This window comes from Anser anser (genome assembly GCF_964211835.1).
Source record: "Anser anser genome assembly, chromosome: 1".
NCBI classification, from domain to species: Eukaryota; Metazoa; Chordata; class Aves; order Anseriformes; family Anatidae; genus Anser; species Anser anser.
Window position 1 is genome coordinate 45,238,714 of NC_139720.1, and position 20,153 is coordinate 45,258,866.

Below are 20,153 nucleotides of genomic sequence, written 5' to 3' on the forward strand. Positions count from 1 at the left end.
GAGACTTTACAAGTTTTAAAACACTGGACATACAGAGCGTTTGGGGATAATTTCTCAAAAATACGTTCGGACACCTGGGGTCATTCCAGTATTTGCAAGTTTATGAGGTGTTCAGGGGACGAGCAGCTGTGGGCATATGTCCCCTCCCCCTCCTCCAGCACCCCTCTGCCCCCGGCACACTTCCATTTGCTGTAAGGCAGCGCAGGGAGCAGGGTGATTTAAATATAAATAGCTGCCTACATCCAGTCTTTGTTTACTCAGCGTTTGAAAACAACTGCCCTGCACAGGAGGCCTCTGCTAGGCAGCGCAGACCTGCTCCCAGGCTAGTTCAACAGCCTGGAGCAGTAAGTTCAGGGGGCTTCCCTTTGATATTCGATGTATTTTTCAGAAAATAAGCCAATCCTAACCTTAAGATTTCCGTTACACTGATGAAAGGGAAATCAATTACACTATATATTCTCTTGTCCACTTCAGAATTAACTTGCTTATTATGAAAATAACCAATAATTGGGTCCTTAAGAATGCTTTCGCTTAAGGCTCCTTAGCAAATAAATTATGAATTAAAATAGCAAGTTTGAACAAAATGTAGATACATGGTACTTTCTTTTACTACCTCTAAAGCAACACAGCTCTTCTCGGAAATAGGTGGGCGGCTCTTAAAAGAGCCTTTGGGGTGTGTCGAGAGGGTCCGAGAGCTGCCTGCGCGCTTTAGCCGCCGAAGCCGTAGAGGGTGCGTCCCTGGCGCTTGAGGGCGTAGACCACGTCCATGGCCGTGACCGTCTTGCGCTTGGCGTGCTCGGTGTAGGTGACGGCGTCGCGGATCACGTTCTCCAGGAACACCTTGAGCACGCCGCGCGTCTCCTCGTAGATGAGCCCCGAGATGCGCTTGACGCCGCCGCGCCGCGCCAGGCGCCGGATGGCCGGCTTGGTGATGCCCTGGATGTTGTCGCGCAGCACCTTGCGGTGCCGCTTGGCGCCCCCCTTGCCGAGCCCCTTCCCGCCCTTGCCTCTGCCGGACATGGCGCTGCCGCTGCTGCCTGAGCCGAGCTGTGAGCGGTCCGCTGCCGCGCCGCGCCCTTTATAGCGCGGGGTCCGACCTGGTTGGGGACTGCGCAGGCAAGGGGCGGGGTTCCCGCCTTTTTTGCTTTCTATTCTCTCTCACTGACTGAGGTTTGTTTAAGTTACTTGGAACTATTAATTTATTCCTGTTGTTCGTTTATTGGTTTCTTTTGTTTATATTTACAGATTGATGAACTTTTCTTCAAAAGTTTTAATGTTTTCATATCTTGCCAGACTGGCTTTGTACTTTGGAGGATTTTTCACAATATTTGTGCTGACAAATTTTCTAATATTGCTTTTGCCTTTTGGTTTCCAGCTCTCGTTTCTAAAAAGGCGACTGTAATACTCTTTCCCCATTTTTACATAAGTAAGTTTGAGTCTATATACACACATTAACCAGAAGACAGAATTGAATCTTTTTATTTATTTATTTATACTTATATTAGGTGATCACCTTTATTTATTTTGCTTATTTGCACTTACTAATTAGAGCACTTTTTTCTTATCTTTTATCATGTTTCCATTATTACTACTAAGTTGAATTTCTTCTTCTTTTTTTCTTTTTTTTTATCTAACATGCATTACCGCAGGAAAGCAGTATACTAAAAAACAGGGGAATTATCTTTGTTTTTCCTGTCTTCCTGTGTCACCACCCCTCACTGAAACCTTCTAATCAACTGCTACACTACACCTAGTAGAAGCATTCACAGTTTTTCTCTAAGGTGTACCAACTGTGCTTGCTGTTCCAGAGGTACCAAGTAATGTTAGATATATTGGTATAATCTAAATTCCTGTAGATTTGCTGTGGTCTTATTAATACCCTCTTTCTCTACTTGGGAGGACTTAACAGGCAATGTAAGTACAATACTGGGACTTTAAAAAATATTTAAAAAAATAAAAATGTATATATGTATTCATTATCATGATTGCAAGTATTATACTTGCTTCAGTTCCTGTCAAGACACAAAACACTAAACAAGCTTGGGCATTTTCTGCTGTTACTAACCTAAAGGAAGATTCCAGTACCGTGTAAGGTTTTTGTTTGTTTGATAGGTCATACTGTCTTTATTTCATTTAGTAGTGCCTTGCTAGCAACAGAAGACATTTCAGAAGGCTTTCACTTCTGCTCCCCAACATCAGCCAATACTTAGTAGTGACAGTGCTCTTGCAAGAGCATTTAACATTTTTTTAATGTTTTGTACAAATGCATACTAAGGAAAGATTCACAGCAAGACAGAATCAAGACCGATTTAATTCTGTGAGACAGAAGCAAATGACTCTGGTGTGCTGGCAACACTTGCTATCTATGCATGTTATAGGTACTCTGGATTTTTTGGTTTCCATTTGTAAGATTTTGACTGCCACACTTATATTCTGTTTGTGTTGTGTTTTTTTTTTTGGTTTTTTTTTTTTCACCCTCTAGTTATCTAATGTAGTTTTTCATATGTGTTTCGCACTATTTGATAAGGCTGGAGGGTTTTATGTATGCATTGATAACTTCAGAGTAAGTAATTAGAATACACAGTTTTTAATTTAATCCTGACCTTAAAAATAAAATTAATATCATTAGTGAAATGGAAAAATCATTTCAAGCATCAACTCTTAGATCAATATTAGGAAAAGGAAAAAAAGTTAGACTTCCTATGGTATGAACACATACAAATAAACTTCTAGAAAAGTGTCTATAGTTTTCAAACTAGTAGCTGTGAATGTGTAGTCCCAAAGCTGGAAAACAATCAAACAAGGAAACCTTGAAGAAAATAGGGAGGCCTGTAGCTCATGACAAAGCTCAGGACAAAGGGTAGGGCCAGGACCAGTTATCCAGGCTCTGTTAAGATAGAAAGTGGGACCAGGAGGAGAATCTCTTTTTGTTCATGTTCTGTTTACAACATTGGATTTGTTAAACTGGAAACACTCTGTCGGGCCTTACAGGGAGAATCCAACAGAAATGTGTCAGTTGTTATAAGGTATTATGATTTCTCATAACCCTAACTGGGTGGATATGCAAGCCCTGTTAAATACATTGTTGACTGTAGAAGAAAAGAGAATAGTTGTAGAAAAAGCTCAGGCAGAAACAAAGAACTTGTACCTGAGAGAGGATGTAGAAGAACTATTACCTGTTACAAAAGATCCTAAGTGGGACCCAAATACTAGCAGGGGTCAGCGATTAATAGAACAATATCGGCAATTAATCCTATATGATCGACAAAGTCTACAAGGTTTATAACAACTGGGATATAACAACTTCCTTACAGCAAGGAAGGGGCTGGAGCCTCTGATAAACAATTTCTTATCTTATGGACTAATCCATGAATGCCAATCTAGCTTCAACACCCCAATACTGCTGGAAAAAATAAATAAATAAATAAATAAAAGGGCAGTGAATACAGATTTGTGCAAGATTTGCGAGCTATAAACAAAATAACCAAAGACATCCACCCTGTAGTTCAAAACCCATATACCCTTCTAACAACACTATCTGAAAAAGATTTTTATTTCACAATATTGGATCTTAAAGATGGCTTCTTTTGTATACGCCTGGAGCCTGATAGCCAGACTACATTTGCTTTTGAATGGGAAAATCCCACAACAGGAAAAATGACTCAAATACGCTGGACAGTACTAACACAAGAATTCAAGAATAGCCCCACATTATTTGGGACCACCTTAGGGGCAGATTTAAATAATTGGCAAAGCAAGAATGAAGGAACACACTTTGGTGCTGATGCCATGGTAGATAGTCTGAAACTCTTTTCAATTTGGACCAAAAATTCAAATTATAGCAAACCAAAAAATGTCCTGTATGCTGTGCTAACAACCCCAAGATTCAGCCAAAACAATCACCAGTCAAGAAAAAGAATGAAGTCTGGGGTGCAAATGCTGGGAGAAAACAAGGACACCTTGAAGAAGATGGGGAGACCTGCAGCTTGTGTAGTCTTTCTACAGGTTACGAGGCTTCGGAGGCCCAGGTAGGACTGTTTGTGCTAGAATTACAAAAACACACTTTGTAGGGTGTTTCTCACACACAATGACATAACACCTCTCAGGACTGAAGTTCATGGTCAGACTAGCATGCCTCTGGAGTAGTGAATCTCCTTGTAAGGAGAAGGCTTCCACGGGCCTTGTCCCCATCGCACCATACACCAGCTGCAGGCTAGCTGAAATATAGAGGTACCTCTTTCCCCTGTCACTACACTATATAATAGCCTAGTGGGTAGTATTGGTGATAGGAGGACGGTTGGACTAGATGATCTTGTAGGTCATTTCCAACATTGTGTTTGTATGATTCTATGATTCTACAGTCTTAGGAGACGTCCACTTGTGATTGCAGCCTGGCAATTGCCCCAGGCTACCTAGGCATGGGCTGGTGCTGGCAGGTTAACTGAATAGCTGGTGTAGCTGAATACCTCTATGAAGAAAGGCTGGAGGAGCTCCTCGACCAGTACTGGGGAGTTGGGAAGATATTAGCGTACCTAGTTCCTCACATGAAGCTGTCTTAGGAAACAGCAGAGAAGGGACCGGACAATAAGTTGAGACTGGGGACAGGTACAACCTTACCCATCCATGTTGTCCTCCCTGGGCTCGGGGCTTCTTCCAGGAAGAAAACAAAGGATTGAGCCCAGTCAGATCTCACCAACAGTTGCTTCAAGTGGTTTTCCAGGAGCAGGATGGTCGATGGAGGTCAAAGCTCTGGAGCACACCATGCATATCTGTTCCTATATTCAGGTGAGGGGCAGCCAACCACCTGCTCAACAACTCTGCTGATACTTAACTGCTTCTCTCAAATTCTTACTTTGTTTTCTAAATTGGCGTTTGAAGCAGCACAGGTCTCCTGATATATTGACCATTGTTTAAACTAGAGAAAACTTTCATTAATACATTGTAAGCATGAAGTTTCCTACATAGCAGAGACTTAATTTTTTTCCCTTGCCTGGGATCCTGCAGAGCTGCACTGGGCAGTAAGTTTTCTTGCTGAACTCTGCCAACTCCCATGCAGTTGTAAATATTTAAAAGCAGCTAAAGTACTGTTCAATCCTAGCAGTCATTCTGGGGCATAGTTTTCCAAGAAATGAATCTACTGTAGGCATGCCTGTAGAAATGTCTTGAATTTTGTCTTGGGCTGTCTGTTTTTGGAGGAAGCCAAGTCTGTAAAATGGTGGTATGCATCGTGTCAGTGTCTCCAGACAATACTGCTGTGCTTTTGTCGTTGTCTCTTTAATATTTTGGTTGGAAACCCAGATGTGGGTGGTGGGTGGTTTTTTGTGTTTTTTTGCCTTTTTTTTTTTTTTTTGAAACCCCAGCTGCTTACAGAATGTTATTTATTCTTTGGCTCTGGACACAGCAAAAGGCTTCCCTTTAAGCACCGTGTCACCCAGTACTTGGGAAAGATGACCCTAAGCCACAGGTCCTTTGCAGGAGGGCTCAAGCCAGTCATTTCCCAGACCATGCTGATGCAAGTATCTGTTCTGCTTTGCGTTTTTTTTGACAAACTGCATGAAAATTACCTTGGCACAATCTTCAAGTTTATTAAAGTCCCTTGGAACCAAATATCTTACTTTTGTCTCTCTACCCTCCACCTAACTTAGCGTCTACCACACAAGCTATGGGAACATTCTGTCTTGTCATCCAGGTTATTACTGAAAACACCAAATTATACCAAGTATTAAGCCCTGGGAATTTCTTCTGCTTTATGAGTGTCCACAGACATTGAGTTGTTAACTGCAGTGCTTTGACCCCATGCTACAGCCAATTTTCAAACATCTAATGGCCTGCTGATCCTGCCCATACTCCCTCAGATCCCAAATGAAAATGCTGTGGAAGATTGTTCCAAAAATGTTACTAATTGCAAAGTGTAGTGCACTCTTCCCTTGCACACACAGATTTTCTCTGCTGTATAATTCTGTGCTAATCACCAATATCTAGACATCAGGATTTATTTGTTGCCCTCCACCCATTATCAACAGTTAATTGTACCCCTTTTATTTCTGACAGTTGCTCAGTGTCAATGATTCTTGGACACTTCACAGTCCTCCCAAGCTACATTTTCCAGTGTGTCACTCTACTCTGTATTAGAAATTATTTCCGTTCATCTAACTTGCTGCAGCAAATAACATTGTCTTGTACTTCCCACAATGTACACTCAGCAAAGATAATGCCCCTCCTCTTAATATTTTAGGTGTGCAAGAAGGAATTTCAGGTTTTCAGCCTTCTCTTTGAGACAGGCACCTGCAATTGTGTGTGCCTTTGTATAAGAGAATACTTCTTAGACTTCTGATAGTTACTGTTGCTTTCTTTTGTGTTTTTTATTATTTTTTTTTCCTTATTTTCCATTTCTTATTCCCTGATGTTCTGTACTAAAAGCTAGGCATAAAACACACAATGAGACTATACCAGTCCTGACTACAACGGAAGATCTTCTTCATCTGTGATGCAGATACAATCACTGTATACTCACTACACATATAATCATGTATTTTATCCTTAATACCTAATAAAATAGTTGGTTCATTGTCAAGTTACAAGTACATAACTTCAGGTTATAGGTATAACCTAAAGATACAGATCTACTCAAGTACTAGTCAACTACTATTGCCCAATATTTATAAAACTGATATATTTTTTTCCAAGTGAATTTCACATTTGGGAAGACAGTGTCTCCAATTTATAAGAATTTTTTCACTTCATAACCTGTACCACATCATTCTAGCATTTTTTAGCTTGTTGACACCCATAACACCTCTAGTTGTGCACTGTAGACTATAATTCAAATCAATAATAAAATTATACCATGCCTAGGATAGACCCTTGCAGGAGTCTTTTTGACACAACATTTTAATTTCATAAATGACAATCCTAAGTATTCAAATATAAATTTGTACCCACTGCATGTACATGTTTGTTTTGTATTAGACAAAGTTGTCCTGATTAGTAGTTTCACTTATAATATTTTTTGTGCTTACAAAAACTTCCAAAATTGGGTAAAATTGAAATGGAGGGAAAATCTGTAATGTATTAGGCAGTGATTGAGAAATATTCCATTCTCTACTGAGAATCTTTCTAAAGTTAATTTTGGAGCAGAGCAGGTTTATATCTTCCTCGAATTTGGCTGACCTGGTAACTAGTACAACTCGATGTCAAAGAGTTATTCCTATCCCAAGGTATGTAGCCTTGCAGCTTAGCTCTTGCCCATGCTCTTTAGGGATCGTAAGAGTAAGAGTGGTCAACTAGGTAAGGAACAGAACTGAGTATTATCACAGGTGAGCTTCCTATTTCCTTTCACTCAGCATGAAAGGTTAAAACTACCTTTGATATCTTAGGAAATGGCACCTAAGAACATGCACAACCTCACTGCCATTGAAAGGGTAAGATTTAGATTTTCTATATTGATGACCTAGTTTCAATTTACATCTCTGACACTGAAATTAGTATTTGCAATGTGACTCACACACAAACACACAAAAAGGCACTGTTTTGTGCATTTGGGAAAATAGCATCAGGCATAGTCTCAGCTACTTTTTTTTTTTTTTTCCCCCTTTCCAGGCACTTAATGAGAGCTATGGATAGGGTTACATCTCCACACTTTTGTAGATAGGCCCCTAGTATTTTTTCTTGCCTTTATTTACCTGCTTCATCTTTTTCTTCTACTGAAAACAAAACAAAGTATTAATAGTAATTTTCAGTCTCAGTGAAGGGAAGGTAGAAATAAAACGTGGTTACGTTTCCACATTTCTGTTCCACAGGCTTTCAAAAGTCAGAAAGGACATATTGATGACTTACTGTTGTTTTCCAGGCAGACAAGGAGATTTGGGGCTTTGTTCATGAAAAGATACAACCTTGTTTTATTTTCTGTTTAGCAAATATTCAGCAATGATAGCAGATAGGGGAGTCACCTCTCCCTAGACTGGCTTTGTTGATTTTCTTTTGTCTACTCACATGAAAGATAGAGGTGCTGAGTAGGAGAAAAAAAGGACCTGCACTAGACCCCTCTTAGATATTCCAATCACCTTATTTTTTCTGAGTTATTGCCTTTCTTGTACCAACCTTTTGATCAACTGTGGATGTGGGGCTCTTGTTTTGTTTTGATTTGTATTGTTATCTAATGTGGCAGTTTGCTGAGACTCCAGCTAAGCTTAACAAAACCTACAGCCATGGACAACATGACCACAAAGCCAAACCAGAGCAGTAGCTACTTTTATCTCACAACCAGAAGTTAAAAGTGGCAGGAGTATAATTCAGCATTAATCTGCATATAAATTTCACAGCTTAACCTGAATAAGTGCTGTTTGCAAACTAATACTGGGGGAGGTGATCATTTCCCTCCACTCGGCACTGGTGAGACTTGTCTGGAGAGCTGCATCTGGTTCTGGGCTCCCTGGTGCAACAGAGACATGAACATAACTGGAGTGAGAACATTTGTGAATAGTCACAAATATGAGAAAGAGATAGGAGGAGCATTTGTCATACAAGGAGAGGCTGAAAGAGCTGACTGCTCAGCATGGAGGAGAGATGTTTCAGGGAGATTTTACCCATGTGTAGATACCCGATGTGGAAGTAAAGGAGACAGAAACAAACTCTTCTCAGGCTGCTCAGTGGCAGGATGGGAGGCAATTGGTACAAACTGAAATGCAAGATATTCTACTTAAACAGTAAAAAGATTTATTTATTTATTTATTTATTTATTTATTTTACTATGAAGGTGGTCAAATGTTGGACCAGGCTGCCCAGAGAAGTTATAGTGTCTTCCTGCTCCAGCTGACCATGCTTTGACCTTGGGGTTTGGACTAGATAATCTTCAGAGACACTTTCCAAACTTCGTCTGAACTGTCATTCCACAATCACTGTGGTCTTACAAATCATTGTTGTTATCCTCAAGTGCATCACTGACAGCAATCCTGCTTTGCTGAACCTAAGCAAAGATGAAAACTTCTACTATGGAGATAGCCAGATTCTCCTATGATGGAGAGATTGTGGTAGGAACATTACCTTCATATTCTGACTTTTAAGAACTCAGCCAGATGATGGTCCTCAAAGTTATTTTCCTTTCTGCGTATGAGTTCGCTTTCTTAGAATTTCTTTGTCTTACTTTGAGTGTAGCAGTGGCCAGAATTGTTCCTGAACTCAAGGATTAAAAAATATTGTGGCAATGTACATATGTTGAAGAAAGAAAGCGGCAGTGGCTATCCTACCACTCCACAGCTGCAAAAGAACTTTTTTATATTCACTTTCTTAGAGATGGCTCACAGTGTTTTTCCAAGTGTCTGGACTGGAACATTGACCAAAGGGTCAATTTTTTCTTGTATATCTTTAGAACTGTATTTCTTGGCTTATACCAAATGGAAATTATTTTTTCATAACCTTCTAAGCTGTTATATCAATTCAAGTAGTAAACTAGAAGGCAAGATACTTTTATTAGGACCCATGATGCCCTAACATCCAATGACATACTTTTGTTAGCTTTATTGAGATATATGTAAAGGACTGGTCACTTTATTATTGATAGCTCTTTAACATCTTAACTCTTCCTTAGTATATAAATTTTGCAATTGCTGAAATAGCATGTCAAGAAATTTGCAGAAGCTTGACTAATGTCTCTTGATCTTTTTATGTTTGTTTTTATTATTAATTTTGGGTGCTCACACAAATGTGTGCAAAAACATCCTTTGTCAACAGAATGGGATACTTAAATTAAAAGATTATTATTTCTCTTTGTCTTCACCATGCTAAGAACAGTAAATACCATTAGTGTAGCCTTTTAGCTATATTTGGCTAATCGTCTTATCCAGATTGCTTCCCTGTAGTCTGTAAATCCAATCTGTCTCTATCTGTTTAATGTCTAACTAATCTGCTTTTCCTCCAATTGGAGCCTCTGTCCTCATAAGGGAAAAAACAAACAAACAAACAAACAAAACTTTCTTTGTTATACAGTTGTAGGAATGACTTCTTATATAGGAATTATTTTTGTTTTGAAGATCCTTACGTTGGACCTCTCTGCATTGGCATTTTGTAGTACCTTCTGTAATCTACATTAATACCTCTACTAATACCTCTACTAGTAGGCAAGGAAGGAAGTCAGCATACATTGCATGATTATGGATGGAATTTAAGTTCTGTTTTCAGGGAGTAAGTCTATGTGATGTAAGGAGACAAAAGAGGTTGGTTAGAGGTGTTGAGCAGGAGAAAAACAAAACCTGCATTTGAACAGGATGCTTGGAAGGGAGAAAGAGAAAAAGCAGAATTTTCAATCTTTGCTGTTTGGTTGAAATTTGGTATAAAATGAGTAACATTTAAATACCTGTTTCTTCACATGGAAACTGTAAAAAAATCATCATCATCAATCATCATCATCAATCACTACCATCAATCATTATCATCATTATCTCACTCAAAAACTTCTGTTTCAAGTAATATTGCTTGGCAGTAAGAAATTTTTCTATGAGTTTGAAAAATTGTTTTCTCTTCCATACCCATTGATTTGCTAAGTTAAGTGCTGAGATGATTATTTTCTTTATCTTTTTCTCTCATCTGTAAAACACCTGGGTCAATAACCATGCTATTTGTGAAGTAGATTTTGATTAGTCTCTAAAAACTGAGAATTGCTATTTTGGTTCAGTGTCGCATTTAACAACTATATCCAGAAAAGCTTGTCAGCTCCAGTAAACTTGTCAGAGCTGCCGACAAATTGGTTTTATCCGATTAACTGAAAATTTTCACATCTACATTCAGGGGAGGGAAAGAAAATTTTAAAAAACAACTCACTTTTTCACACCACCTAAATCTCTAGAGGCCTACCCTTTAAAACTTCAGTAGAAGTAGTTGGTAAGACCAAGAAAATTGTCGGCTCTCAGAAGTAGGCCAGGGATAAGGCTTTGGGCGGAACAGGGCAGGTTTGATGGTTGAGGAGCAGGATAAATTATAAAGGATGTTGACACTTAATGCTGGAGGCCAACTGCCAAGAGTTCACGTGTCTCAAAAAAACAGGGAGCAGCAAAGAACTTGAGAAGTGCAACTCCAAATAGTCAGCACCAGGAGGAGAGAAATAATTTTAAAAAATTAACCCGGACCCACCTAGAACTAAAACCGGGAGAAATCCAAAATTCTGCTCCTTGCAATCCCCAAACCGGGAGCTTCTCCACCATCTTCCCTTACCAAAGCCGAGGCGATCTTGTTCCTTGAGGTCTTGGCTCGGGGCAGGCGCTGCCATCCCGACCCGCCGGCATCCTGCGTGGAGGGAGCCCGGCCAGAGCCGCTCCTTAGGGAGCAAACCCCGGAGCTGCCCTACCGCCTCTCTCCGCCTCCTGTCTCCATCCCTAACCTACAGCCCATTTAAGGGGAGAGGGAGGACGTTGTCTTCTGGTGCTTTGAGGACACATTTGCAAAGAGCGAGCTTGGAGGGAAGCGTGCTCCAAGATGCGGAGGTGAGGGATGGAGCTGGAGCAAGACCCGTGCCTGGGGCTGCCCAGCCCCAGCTGCTCCCAGCGTCCTGGCCAGTTTGCGTGTACCAAGCCTGACTTGTAGAGATCTAGCCCTAAATCGTCCGAGCTACATATTAAGGTACATTAAGCATCCTCCAGCCTTGTTCCCAGAAGTGTGCATTACATTAAGCAGATCCGAATACCTGACAACCCTGGCTCTGCCTTCTGTGTCACTTACAGCCTGATTCAGCTGCATGGACATCTTCATCCCACCAATCTGGAAAATTATCACAGTGCCTTCATCTTACTACTCGCAACGACCTTTTTGCCTCCATGAAACTTTTTCCTATTATTCATTTAGATTACCAGCCTGAGATCCCAAAAGCTGTGTTTTCTGTGGATTTGCTCTGGTTGCTTCTCTGGGAACGAAGTCACGTTCACAAGAAAATAGTGGCAGATTTCACAGCCCAATTCAGGGTGCCATTCAGTCTGGCTTTTACAGTAAGGTACTGAAAAGCCTAATTTTCCCCTTTCTCTGCGTTTACCTCCCTCTCCTCACTTTCAATGTATTTATTAGCTGGCATAGATGCAGACACGGCAATTAAATACAGAACTAAATCAGAATATGACAAGTGAAGATGACAGTTCATTGCTTTCACTCTAGCTACTCTAATGTATCTCATTTCTCCCTGACGTTGTAATATACCTCATTTCAACCAAAACTACACACTGTTCAGAAAAATTTAATGTTATCTTCAACATTTGATCAATAAAACTAAATATCAGGGCCTTTTCTAGCATTTTACTTGACTTTTAGAGTCTCAAATTCATAACTGCTGGAAGAAATGCTTCTCTTCTGAAATAGCGCACTAACGTTTTGCATGGCTTGTATTTACAAAGTATGGGGCAAAACATTAGGTTTGGTCTTAATTTGATCTTTTCAGTGAAGGAGTCTTCTGACTAAATCCAAAAACACTGACAACAATCCGTAGTGCTCCTTAAAAATCATAAATAGTTAAAAAAAATATTTTCTGCTGTCACTTTGTGAGATTTAATAATTAAATGAAAATAAAAGCTGATTCTTATTTATGGGGATTATCAGGAAAACATTTAACTATTATGAGGATTTGTAAGAAAACTTAAATTGACGATTGTTTGCCTTTAAAGAAGAGAGTGTCAGGTTTTCTGAATACTGTGGAAAAAAAAAAGAGTCTATATGCAAACATTTGTAAGTAAAATATAGTCTAATTCATTCTGCTCACAGAGGCCAGATTTCCATTTTATTGTATTTATTTGGGGATAAGCGAGGCTTCAGCTTGCTCCATTAATGTTTAAGAAGTGTGTGATACTTATTTGTGTATCTATACCTGTTTGACTTTTTTACCCTGCAAATCTGTTTACTTCTGCAAGTTTTAAAGAATAGTAGTATACAGGATGGTAAATGAGACGTTAAGCTATGCGTTTATCCGGAATTTATGTGTATTAACAAGACATTAACAGCTTCGTTTTTATAAACACAAACTGTTTTCTGCCCCAATTAAAAAAATTAAAAAAAAATAAAAAAAGAAAAATCCTGCCATTCATTTACAGCACACCACAAAAGACATCGAGCCATGACAAGTTCCAGACACTTCTAAGTAGTATATATATTCGTCTGAAGGTCTCTTATCTTCCTCAAACATGAAAATCTGTGGAAATACAGTATCCTTAATAGTTTAAGATGTGGTTAAGGGAGCCGATTCTTTATCCATATTCAAAGCTCAGCCATGAAATTGTGTTACTTCCTTCTCTTTGAAATCAATTTATGACAAAACTATTGAAGCTGCCCCCTCGGTACCTGTCCTAATCTGGAGAAAAGCCCCTAAAGAACACCCCAGCATTACGGGGGAGGTTTTTTAACTAGGGGTTTTATTTTAATTTAGAAGGAAAAACAAAAGTTCGCCTTCCCCGGGGTCTCCCTAGCTGCAGGACGGGAGGTTAAACGCATCTTTTTTCTCTCATCGTGGGTGTCTACAGCGAGAAACTCCCCCGAATGAAACCTCACACTCTTCTCTTTACTCCCCGAAGAAACGGGGGTGGTTTGGCAGCAGGCATTTTTCAAAAAATATGAATTTATAACTCCGAAGAAACACAGACTCGGAGGACGAAAAGCTCTTCCTGGCTAACAGTTAGGCGGGCTCTGCAAAGCACCAATCACAGATCACCGCTTCGCTATAAATTCAGGCATCGGGGTTACTGTAGCCCAATTACTTTCTTTTGATTAGGAAGAAGTCTCGGCAGCGATGTCGGAGACCGCTCCCGCCGCCGCGCCCGCTGTCGCGGCCCCCGCCGCCAAGGCCGCCGGCAAGAAGCCGAAGAAGGCGGCGGGCGGCTCCAAGGCGCGCAAGCCCGCGGGCCCCAGCGTCACCGAGCTGATCACCAAGGCCGTGGCCGCCTCCAAGGAGCGCAAGGGGCTCTCCCTCGCCGCGCTCAAGAAGGCGCTGGCCGCCGGCGGCTACGACGTGGAGAAGAACAACAGCCGCATCAAGCTGGGGCTCAAGAGCCTCGTCGGCAAGGGCACCCTGGTGCAGACCAAGGGCACCGGCGCCTCCGGCTCCTTCCGCCTCAGCAAGAAGCCCGGCGAGGTGAAGGAGAAGGCGCCCAAGAAGCGGGCGGCCGCGGCCAAGCCCAAGAAGCCGGCGGCCAAGAAGCCCGCCAGCGCCGCCAAGAAGCCCAAGAAGCCGGCGGTGAAGAAGAGCCCCAAGAAAGCCAAGAAGCCGGCGGCTGCTGCCACCAAGAAGGCTGCCAAGAGCCCCAAGAAGGCGACCAAGGCTGCCAAGCCCAAAAAGGCAGCGGCAGCAAAGAGCCCGGCCAAAGCAAAGGCAGTTAAACCCAAAGCTGCCAAGGCCAAGGCGGCCAAGCCGAAAGCAGCCAAGGCGAAGAAGGCGGCGCCCAAAAAGTGAAGTATTGAAGTGGAAATACTTAAAACCAACGGCTCTTTTAAGAGCCACCCACTACTGTCCGAAAAAGGGCTGAAACACTCGGGCATCGTGCTCCGCGCCCGCAGCGGTGCTGACCACACGCCGTTATCCGTGCGGGACGGAGCGTTCGGCTGTGGGAAGGACGGGACGCCGAGCTTCCGGCCGTGGAGACTTGGGAAAAATAAAGTTTGCGATCCCTTGGAAAAATCTTTCTGCAGGCTGGCTTTTTTGAGCACCGCAAGGGGGTGCCTTTGTTAAAGGGACCGGTTAGGGCGGGTGTCGCTGTGGGGCGCGCAGGTTTCTTTCGGTGCTTTAACCAGCACAGCGCGGTTCCTAACAGCAGCTCCTGCCGCACCTTTTAGGGACCGTAGCCGTCGGCACGGCTCCCCCGCGTCCTTGGCAATGACCTTTCCGCTCGGCAGCGCCGTCGGCGGGGCGCCTCCTAATTTCTGCCTGACCTCACAGCACCGCTTCTAGAGCGGGAGCTGCCGGGCCGGGAGGCTGGCAGCGCTGCCGCCTGTCCTCCCCGCAGCCCGGGCGCAGGGGCTCTGCCGGGAGCTGTCCGAGCCGCGCCGGGGGACCTGGAGCCGCAGCCCGGGCAGAGCGGCGCGGGGCTCCCCGCGGCTGCGGAGGCTCAGCCTCGGGCCTCTTCTGATTGGCTGAGGGGGGGAGCCGCGGCCGCTGATTGGTCGTCTGGGAGAATTCGAAAAGCCCGCGCTGCTGCGGGCAGGCGGGGCGCGGCCGGCACCAGCTCCGAGAGTTTGTTCCCGGTCCATGCGTCCCCGGAAACCTCATCCTCCGAAAGCCTCCGTCCCGCCTCAGGTCTGTACTCTTTTCTTGGTCTTCAGGCTTAATTGCTGTCTCTCAAAAAGAAAGAAAATAAATAACCCTGGAGAACTCCTAAGACTAACACACACAAAAAAAAAGGCTTTTTTTAAAATATCATTCGTCTTTTTTTTTTTTCCCAAGTGGATGTGTTAATGAAGCTCTTAAGTGTTAATTTCTATTTGTAATCAACTGGTGTGCTGCATCAAGTGAAAGTCATTTAATGGTACTACTTGCATTTATTGGAACGAGATTTATTCTGAAGTGATTGTCAACACATCTTAAACTGCTTAAAGGTATTGACCAATAATTCCAGAGACTAATCTTTTCATGTAGTGCAAACATTTATAATTGGATTTAAGAAACCAGTATTTTTTCATCTTCATGTCTTGTTATTTTTCAAGCCGATTAAACACTGAAACACGCTACTGTGTTAAAGCTCTTTCAGGGAAAACGTGGGTGGCTCTTAAAAGAGCCTTTGGGTTAAAAACAGGATCCGCGGCGCTCTACTTGGAGCTGGTGTACTTGGTGACCGCCTTGGTGCCCTCGGAGACGGCGTGCTTGGCCAGCTCGCCGGGCAGCAGGAGCCGCACGGCCGTCTGGATCTCCCGCGAGGTGATGGTCGAGCGCTTGTTGTAGTGCGCCAGGCGCGACGCCTCGCCGGCGATGCGCTCGAAGATGTCGTTGACGAAGGAGTTCATGATGCCCATGGCCTTGGACGAGATGCCCGTGTCGGGGTGCACCTGCTTCAGCACCTTGTACACGTAGATGGAGTAGCTCTCCTTGCGGGCTCTCTTTCTCTTCTTGTCGCCCTTCTTCTGCGTCTTGGTGACGGCTTTCTTGGAGCCCTTCTTGGGCGCGGGCGCGGACTTGGCCGGCTCAGGCATTTTGACAGCGCTTTCCTCTCCTACGGAACAGGAACAGCAGCTAAGATGGCTGCGGCGCCCCGCATTTATAGGGCTGTTATGCAAACACAGCGGCTCTGACTCGTGCCACGCGATTGGACCCTGTTGCGCCTCCGTTCCTTTGTGTCTATTGGCGGCGGCGCGATCCGGTCTCGCATTGGCTCCCCTCGCCGTGCCCGGTTCCAGCCAATCACCGGGGCTGATCCCGCCCAGGGAAGGGATAAAAGGCAAGGGCGCAGGTGCTGGGGAGGCTGTCTCGGCGTTCTCTTGGTAGCGGGGTTGGTGCTTGGTTCTGTGCGCTAACAGCAGAGCGATGTCTGGCCGCGGGAAGCAGGGCGGTAAAGTCAGGGCTAAGGCCAAGTCGCGCTCGTCGCGGGCCGGGCTGCAGTTCCCCGTGGGCCGCGTGCACCGGCTGCTGCGGAAAGGTAACTATGCCGAGCGGGTCGGGGCTGGAGCGCCCGTCTACATGGCGGCCGTGCTGGAGTACCTGACGGCCGAGATCCTGGAGCTGGCGGGCAACGCGGCCCGCGACAACAAGAAGACGCGCATCATCCCCCGCCACCTGCAGCTGGCCATCCGTAACGACGAGGAGCTCAACAAGCTGCTGGGCAAGGTCACCATCGCGCAGGGCGGGGTGCTGCCCAACATCCAGGCCGTGCTGCTGCCCAAGAAGACCGAAAGCCATAAGGCTAAGAGCAAATAAGCTCAGCCAACGAAGCTGCTTAGATTTTTTGAAAGCATAATATATAACCCAAAGGCTCTTTTCAGAGCCACCCACGCAGTCATAAAAGAGTTGGGTTGCTTCTTTGTGATAGTGCTTTTGGTTTCTAGTTTCTTCTATGCTACCTTTGTTTTCATCGAGTTAAATCTATGCTCTGTAACAGTGTCTCAATTTTAGGTTCCTACATAAGATGTCAGATACTTAACTATAACTCATCCTTTTCAACAAAGAAAAGCTGAATATATTTGCAGTTTTGTACTAGATGCTTTTTTTCTTGTACTTGTTTTACTCAATCTGTTCAACATTATTGACCCTCTAAATTGCATGTTACGGTCTTATGCTGTGAAATTAAGGGGGGTGAGAGGTAGCTAAAAGGTGGGGAAAACACTATGGTACATTATAAGAAAATAGGTGAATGACCTGACTCCATGTAACTATATCTAACAATGAGGAAAGATTTCCTTAGCAGGCCCTTGGCCTATTTAAAAAAAAAAAAAAAAGTTTAACTGTGGCTGTACTTTGTTATTTAGGTATTGAATTTGGAATGCCTTAGGGGATATAGCTTATTTTGATCTGGACCCTTAAAGAGTCAGACTTGGGCAGTAAATCACCAACTATAGAATCTTTTCATTCAGAAGAAACCGGCAGTGATATGTTCCTGTTTTAAGCAGGATTTTCAGACGTGAAAGTCTTTTTAAATTACATCAGTTAACAGTGGGCAGCATTACTTGAGTAAATCCTATACTTTTCTGGCACCAATGTCACCCAAGAACACAGTGCGAAAGCGCTTTGGATTCTCTGATGTGGATTATTAGAAAGACTGCTGGATTCCTCTTGTGAAGGTGTTCCCAGAAGCTGCCCGTGACTGCAGTGAGGCCATAGCTCTCACCTGTGCAGCGGGTCTGTCCCCTCCATCCCCTGAGGAGGAGGAGCAGAGCTCTAGAGGAAGAAAAATACCACCTATAGCAAGGCAAACACCCCCCAGCTGTAGCAGAGATGGTCTTTAGGTAGGGCTCTCATATCTGAAGTGGGATATTGGGAATAATTTGTGGAGAGAGACAGAATGGAGGAGAGATACCTGGGGCAGAAAAGTGCTCTGACATGGTAGCAGTATCTGTGCTTAATGGTTCTGTTCTGCAATGCTATAAAAAATGTGTTCTAACATGCACATTTCTTTTATATTGAGTCTCTAGAACAGAGAGTTCTTTGTGTGTCTGTGTGTTTTGAGGATTGCGATAGCTGGATTAAAGCATTGCAATGCCATAAAAAGCCCAGGGGTTGGAGGCATCTGTACCCAGGTGTGGGATCAGATCATGAACGAGGTCCTGGACATGGCAATCAGTTGGAACCATGGGAGAGGGCCCCTGCCCTTTGCTGCATGCAGGGGTAAGTCCACTATGGCTCGCAGAATTTTTCTTTTTGTCTGACCAGCAATTCACCATTTTTCTCTACAGTCTCATTCTAAGCACTACCTATTTCTCTCAATGCTCTCCTCAAATCTGTAATTTTACCCTCTGTAATACTTATGTCCACTTCGAAGCATTCCCTATTTTTGTTCTTAGCTACTAGTGGTTGTACCAGTTGTGATTCCTGTGCTGCCACCACACTGAGGCTCCAAAGCTACGTGTCCTATAAGTTAGATAATTCTGAGGTAAAATGAGTTATGTGATAAGAGTTCTGGCCAGCCTTCAGTAATTAAAGACCAGTGGCTTTCAGGCAAATTATGCTGGATGAAAAAAAAAAAAAAAAAACACTCCCCCGAACAATGTAGGTTAACTAGATTCATCAGTAACTCAGTAATGCCTGTCTATATATTAAGCCTTAGAATTGCATAGGTTAAAAACAAAATTAAAGATTTGTGCATATTTTTTCACCTTTATTTTCAACATTAAGAATAAAGGCATGCTAAAAAAAAAAAAAATCCCACATCTCTTTAATTTGCATTATTCCAGGTGTAATAGATATAGACACAGATATAAATTGCCACTTAAGCTTTCAAGAAAATCAAGGGTAACTTTGAAGTCATATATAATTCACTCATGTGATTATTTTTTTTTTTTACTTATGATGATGTTTGATCCATGTAACACTTACTTTCCCCAAGCCACAATGAAAGCAACTTTATTAGAAACTTTACTGAGCAACATCTTTTTTTCTTTCTGCCTCAGGTGTTTTTTGTATAAGAAAAGCTGCTGGTCCATGACAGAGCTGGCAATACCACTAACAGAAACACTTGGGAAACACCTGTCTGTGGCCACTACAGGCAAGGCAGCTACCCAGGAAGTATGATATCGAAGTATTTTAAATATGCTCCACACCTTGGGGAAAGGGGGTTGCGGTAATCAATCTGTAAGCTACTGGTCTCAGCCTCTGCACCACTGTTCTGCCAGAACACTTTGGAAGGTGATTTTTCTGGTGTTTCGGTGCTTATAATGCTAGAGGAGAAAGTGATACAAGGATATTCACCCCGCACTAGGAGTTATGAAGAAATTATAACTCTAAAAGAAGAAAATATTTCCTGTAATTCCTTTAGGATTTGTTAAGTATTCAGGTGGTGGTTTTAAATGTTTTGACACTCCACGGCTTCAGGAAACATGTCTAGACACAGAACTTCAGGTATAAAGAACAAAGCAGACACCATGCAGCCAAATGGTAATTGTTGGTAGCAGCTTGGCAGGTCCACCACGGGCATGCCTTCCAGGTGCTGTGTGAATAACTTGAGTTCTTTCTGTTCAGTCACGAGGTGACAAAATGAAAGCTGCTTTTACCAATTCAGGTTGTATACATTTGATAGGTAATTCTTTCACTTTATTTACAGTGAGTTTGAATTGAAATGAAATTGAAATTGTTGTAATAATCATAGAAAAAAATTGTACTTTCTTGGATACCTGTAAATTAAAACTTGAAAATCTCTATCATATTGTCCCTCCTATTTAATATATTTGGCCAAGAAATATAATGGAGATGTGGCCTAAGTGATGTAAATTATGTTCAGAAATTAAATTATATAAACATCTGTACAAATTTAAAAGGAATTCAATCATTTTAAGAGGTAGAGAGGTTGGACACGCACAAAATGTTAATAGTATAAGAAAATGGCAAGTGTCACTATCAAAGGTTTTATTCAGAGTGTAAAATAAGATTTAAAAATACATTGTAATATGTAGGCTCTTCAGTCTTGGCTAATTCATCTACTTTTGAATACAGCCTGACATATTCTCAGAAGCATACTTGCCAGTGAAGTTCATTAGCAGAGATGTGAAGCAACAAA

The 20,153-nt window shown here is 42.7% G+C and overlaps 4 protein-coding genes across 4 annotated transcripts; 2 read left to right on the plus strand and 2 right to left on the minus strand.

The window, feature by feature from the left end:
* Nucleotides 1-649: 649 nt before the first annotated feature.
* LOC310886020 (histone H4) lies at nt 650-1,062 on the minus strand. Its single transcript, XM_083810042.1, has one exon. The coding sequence runs from the start codon at nt 1,018-1,020 to the stop codon at nt 709-711; it is 312 nt and encodes a 103-aa protein (XP_083666168.1). The 5' UTR covers nt 1,021-1,062; the 3' UTR covers nt 650-708.
* Nucleotides 1,063-13,716: 12,654 nt separating this feature from the next.
* Nucleotides 13,717-19,797, plus strand: LOC310893904 (histone H1.01-like). The gene is made up of 2 exons (XM_083823407.1): nt 13,717-15,253; nt 18,076-19,797. Exon 1 carries the CDS (start codon nt 13,754-13,756, stop codon nt 14,411-14,413), a length of 660 nt encoding a protein of 219 aa, XP_083679533.1. The 5' UTR covers nt 13,717-13,753; the 3' UTR covers nt 14,414-15,253; nt 18,076-19,797.
* On the minus strand, nt 15,716-16,178 carry LOC310893920 (histone H2B 7-like). Its single transcript, XM_083823432.1, has one exon. It carries the CDS (start codon nt 16,141-16,143, stop codon nt 15,763-15,765), a length of 381 nt encoding a protein of 126 aa, XP_083679558.1. The 5' UTR covers nt 16,144-16,178; the 3' UTR covers nt 15,716-15,762.
* On the plus strand, nt 16,391-19,797 carry LOC310893915 (histone H2A.J). The gene has a single exon (XM_083823415.1). The coding sequence runs from the start codon at nt 16,475-16,477 to the stop codon at nt 16,862-16,864; it is 390 nt and encodes a 129-aa protein (XP_083679541.1). The 5' UTR covers nt 16,391-16,474; the 3' UTR covers nt 16,865-19,797.
* Nucleotides 19,798-20,153: the final 356 nt, after the last annotated feature.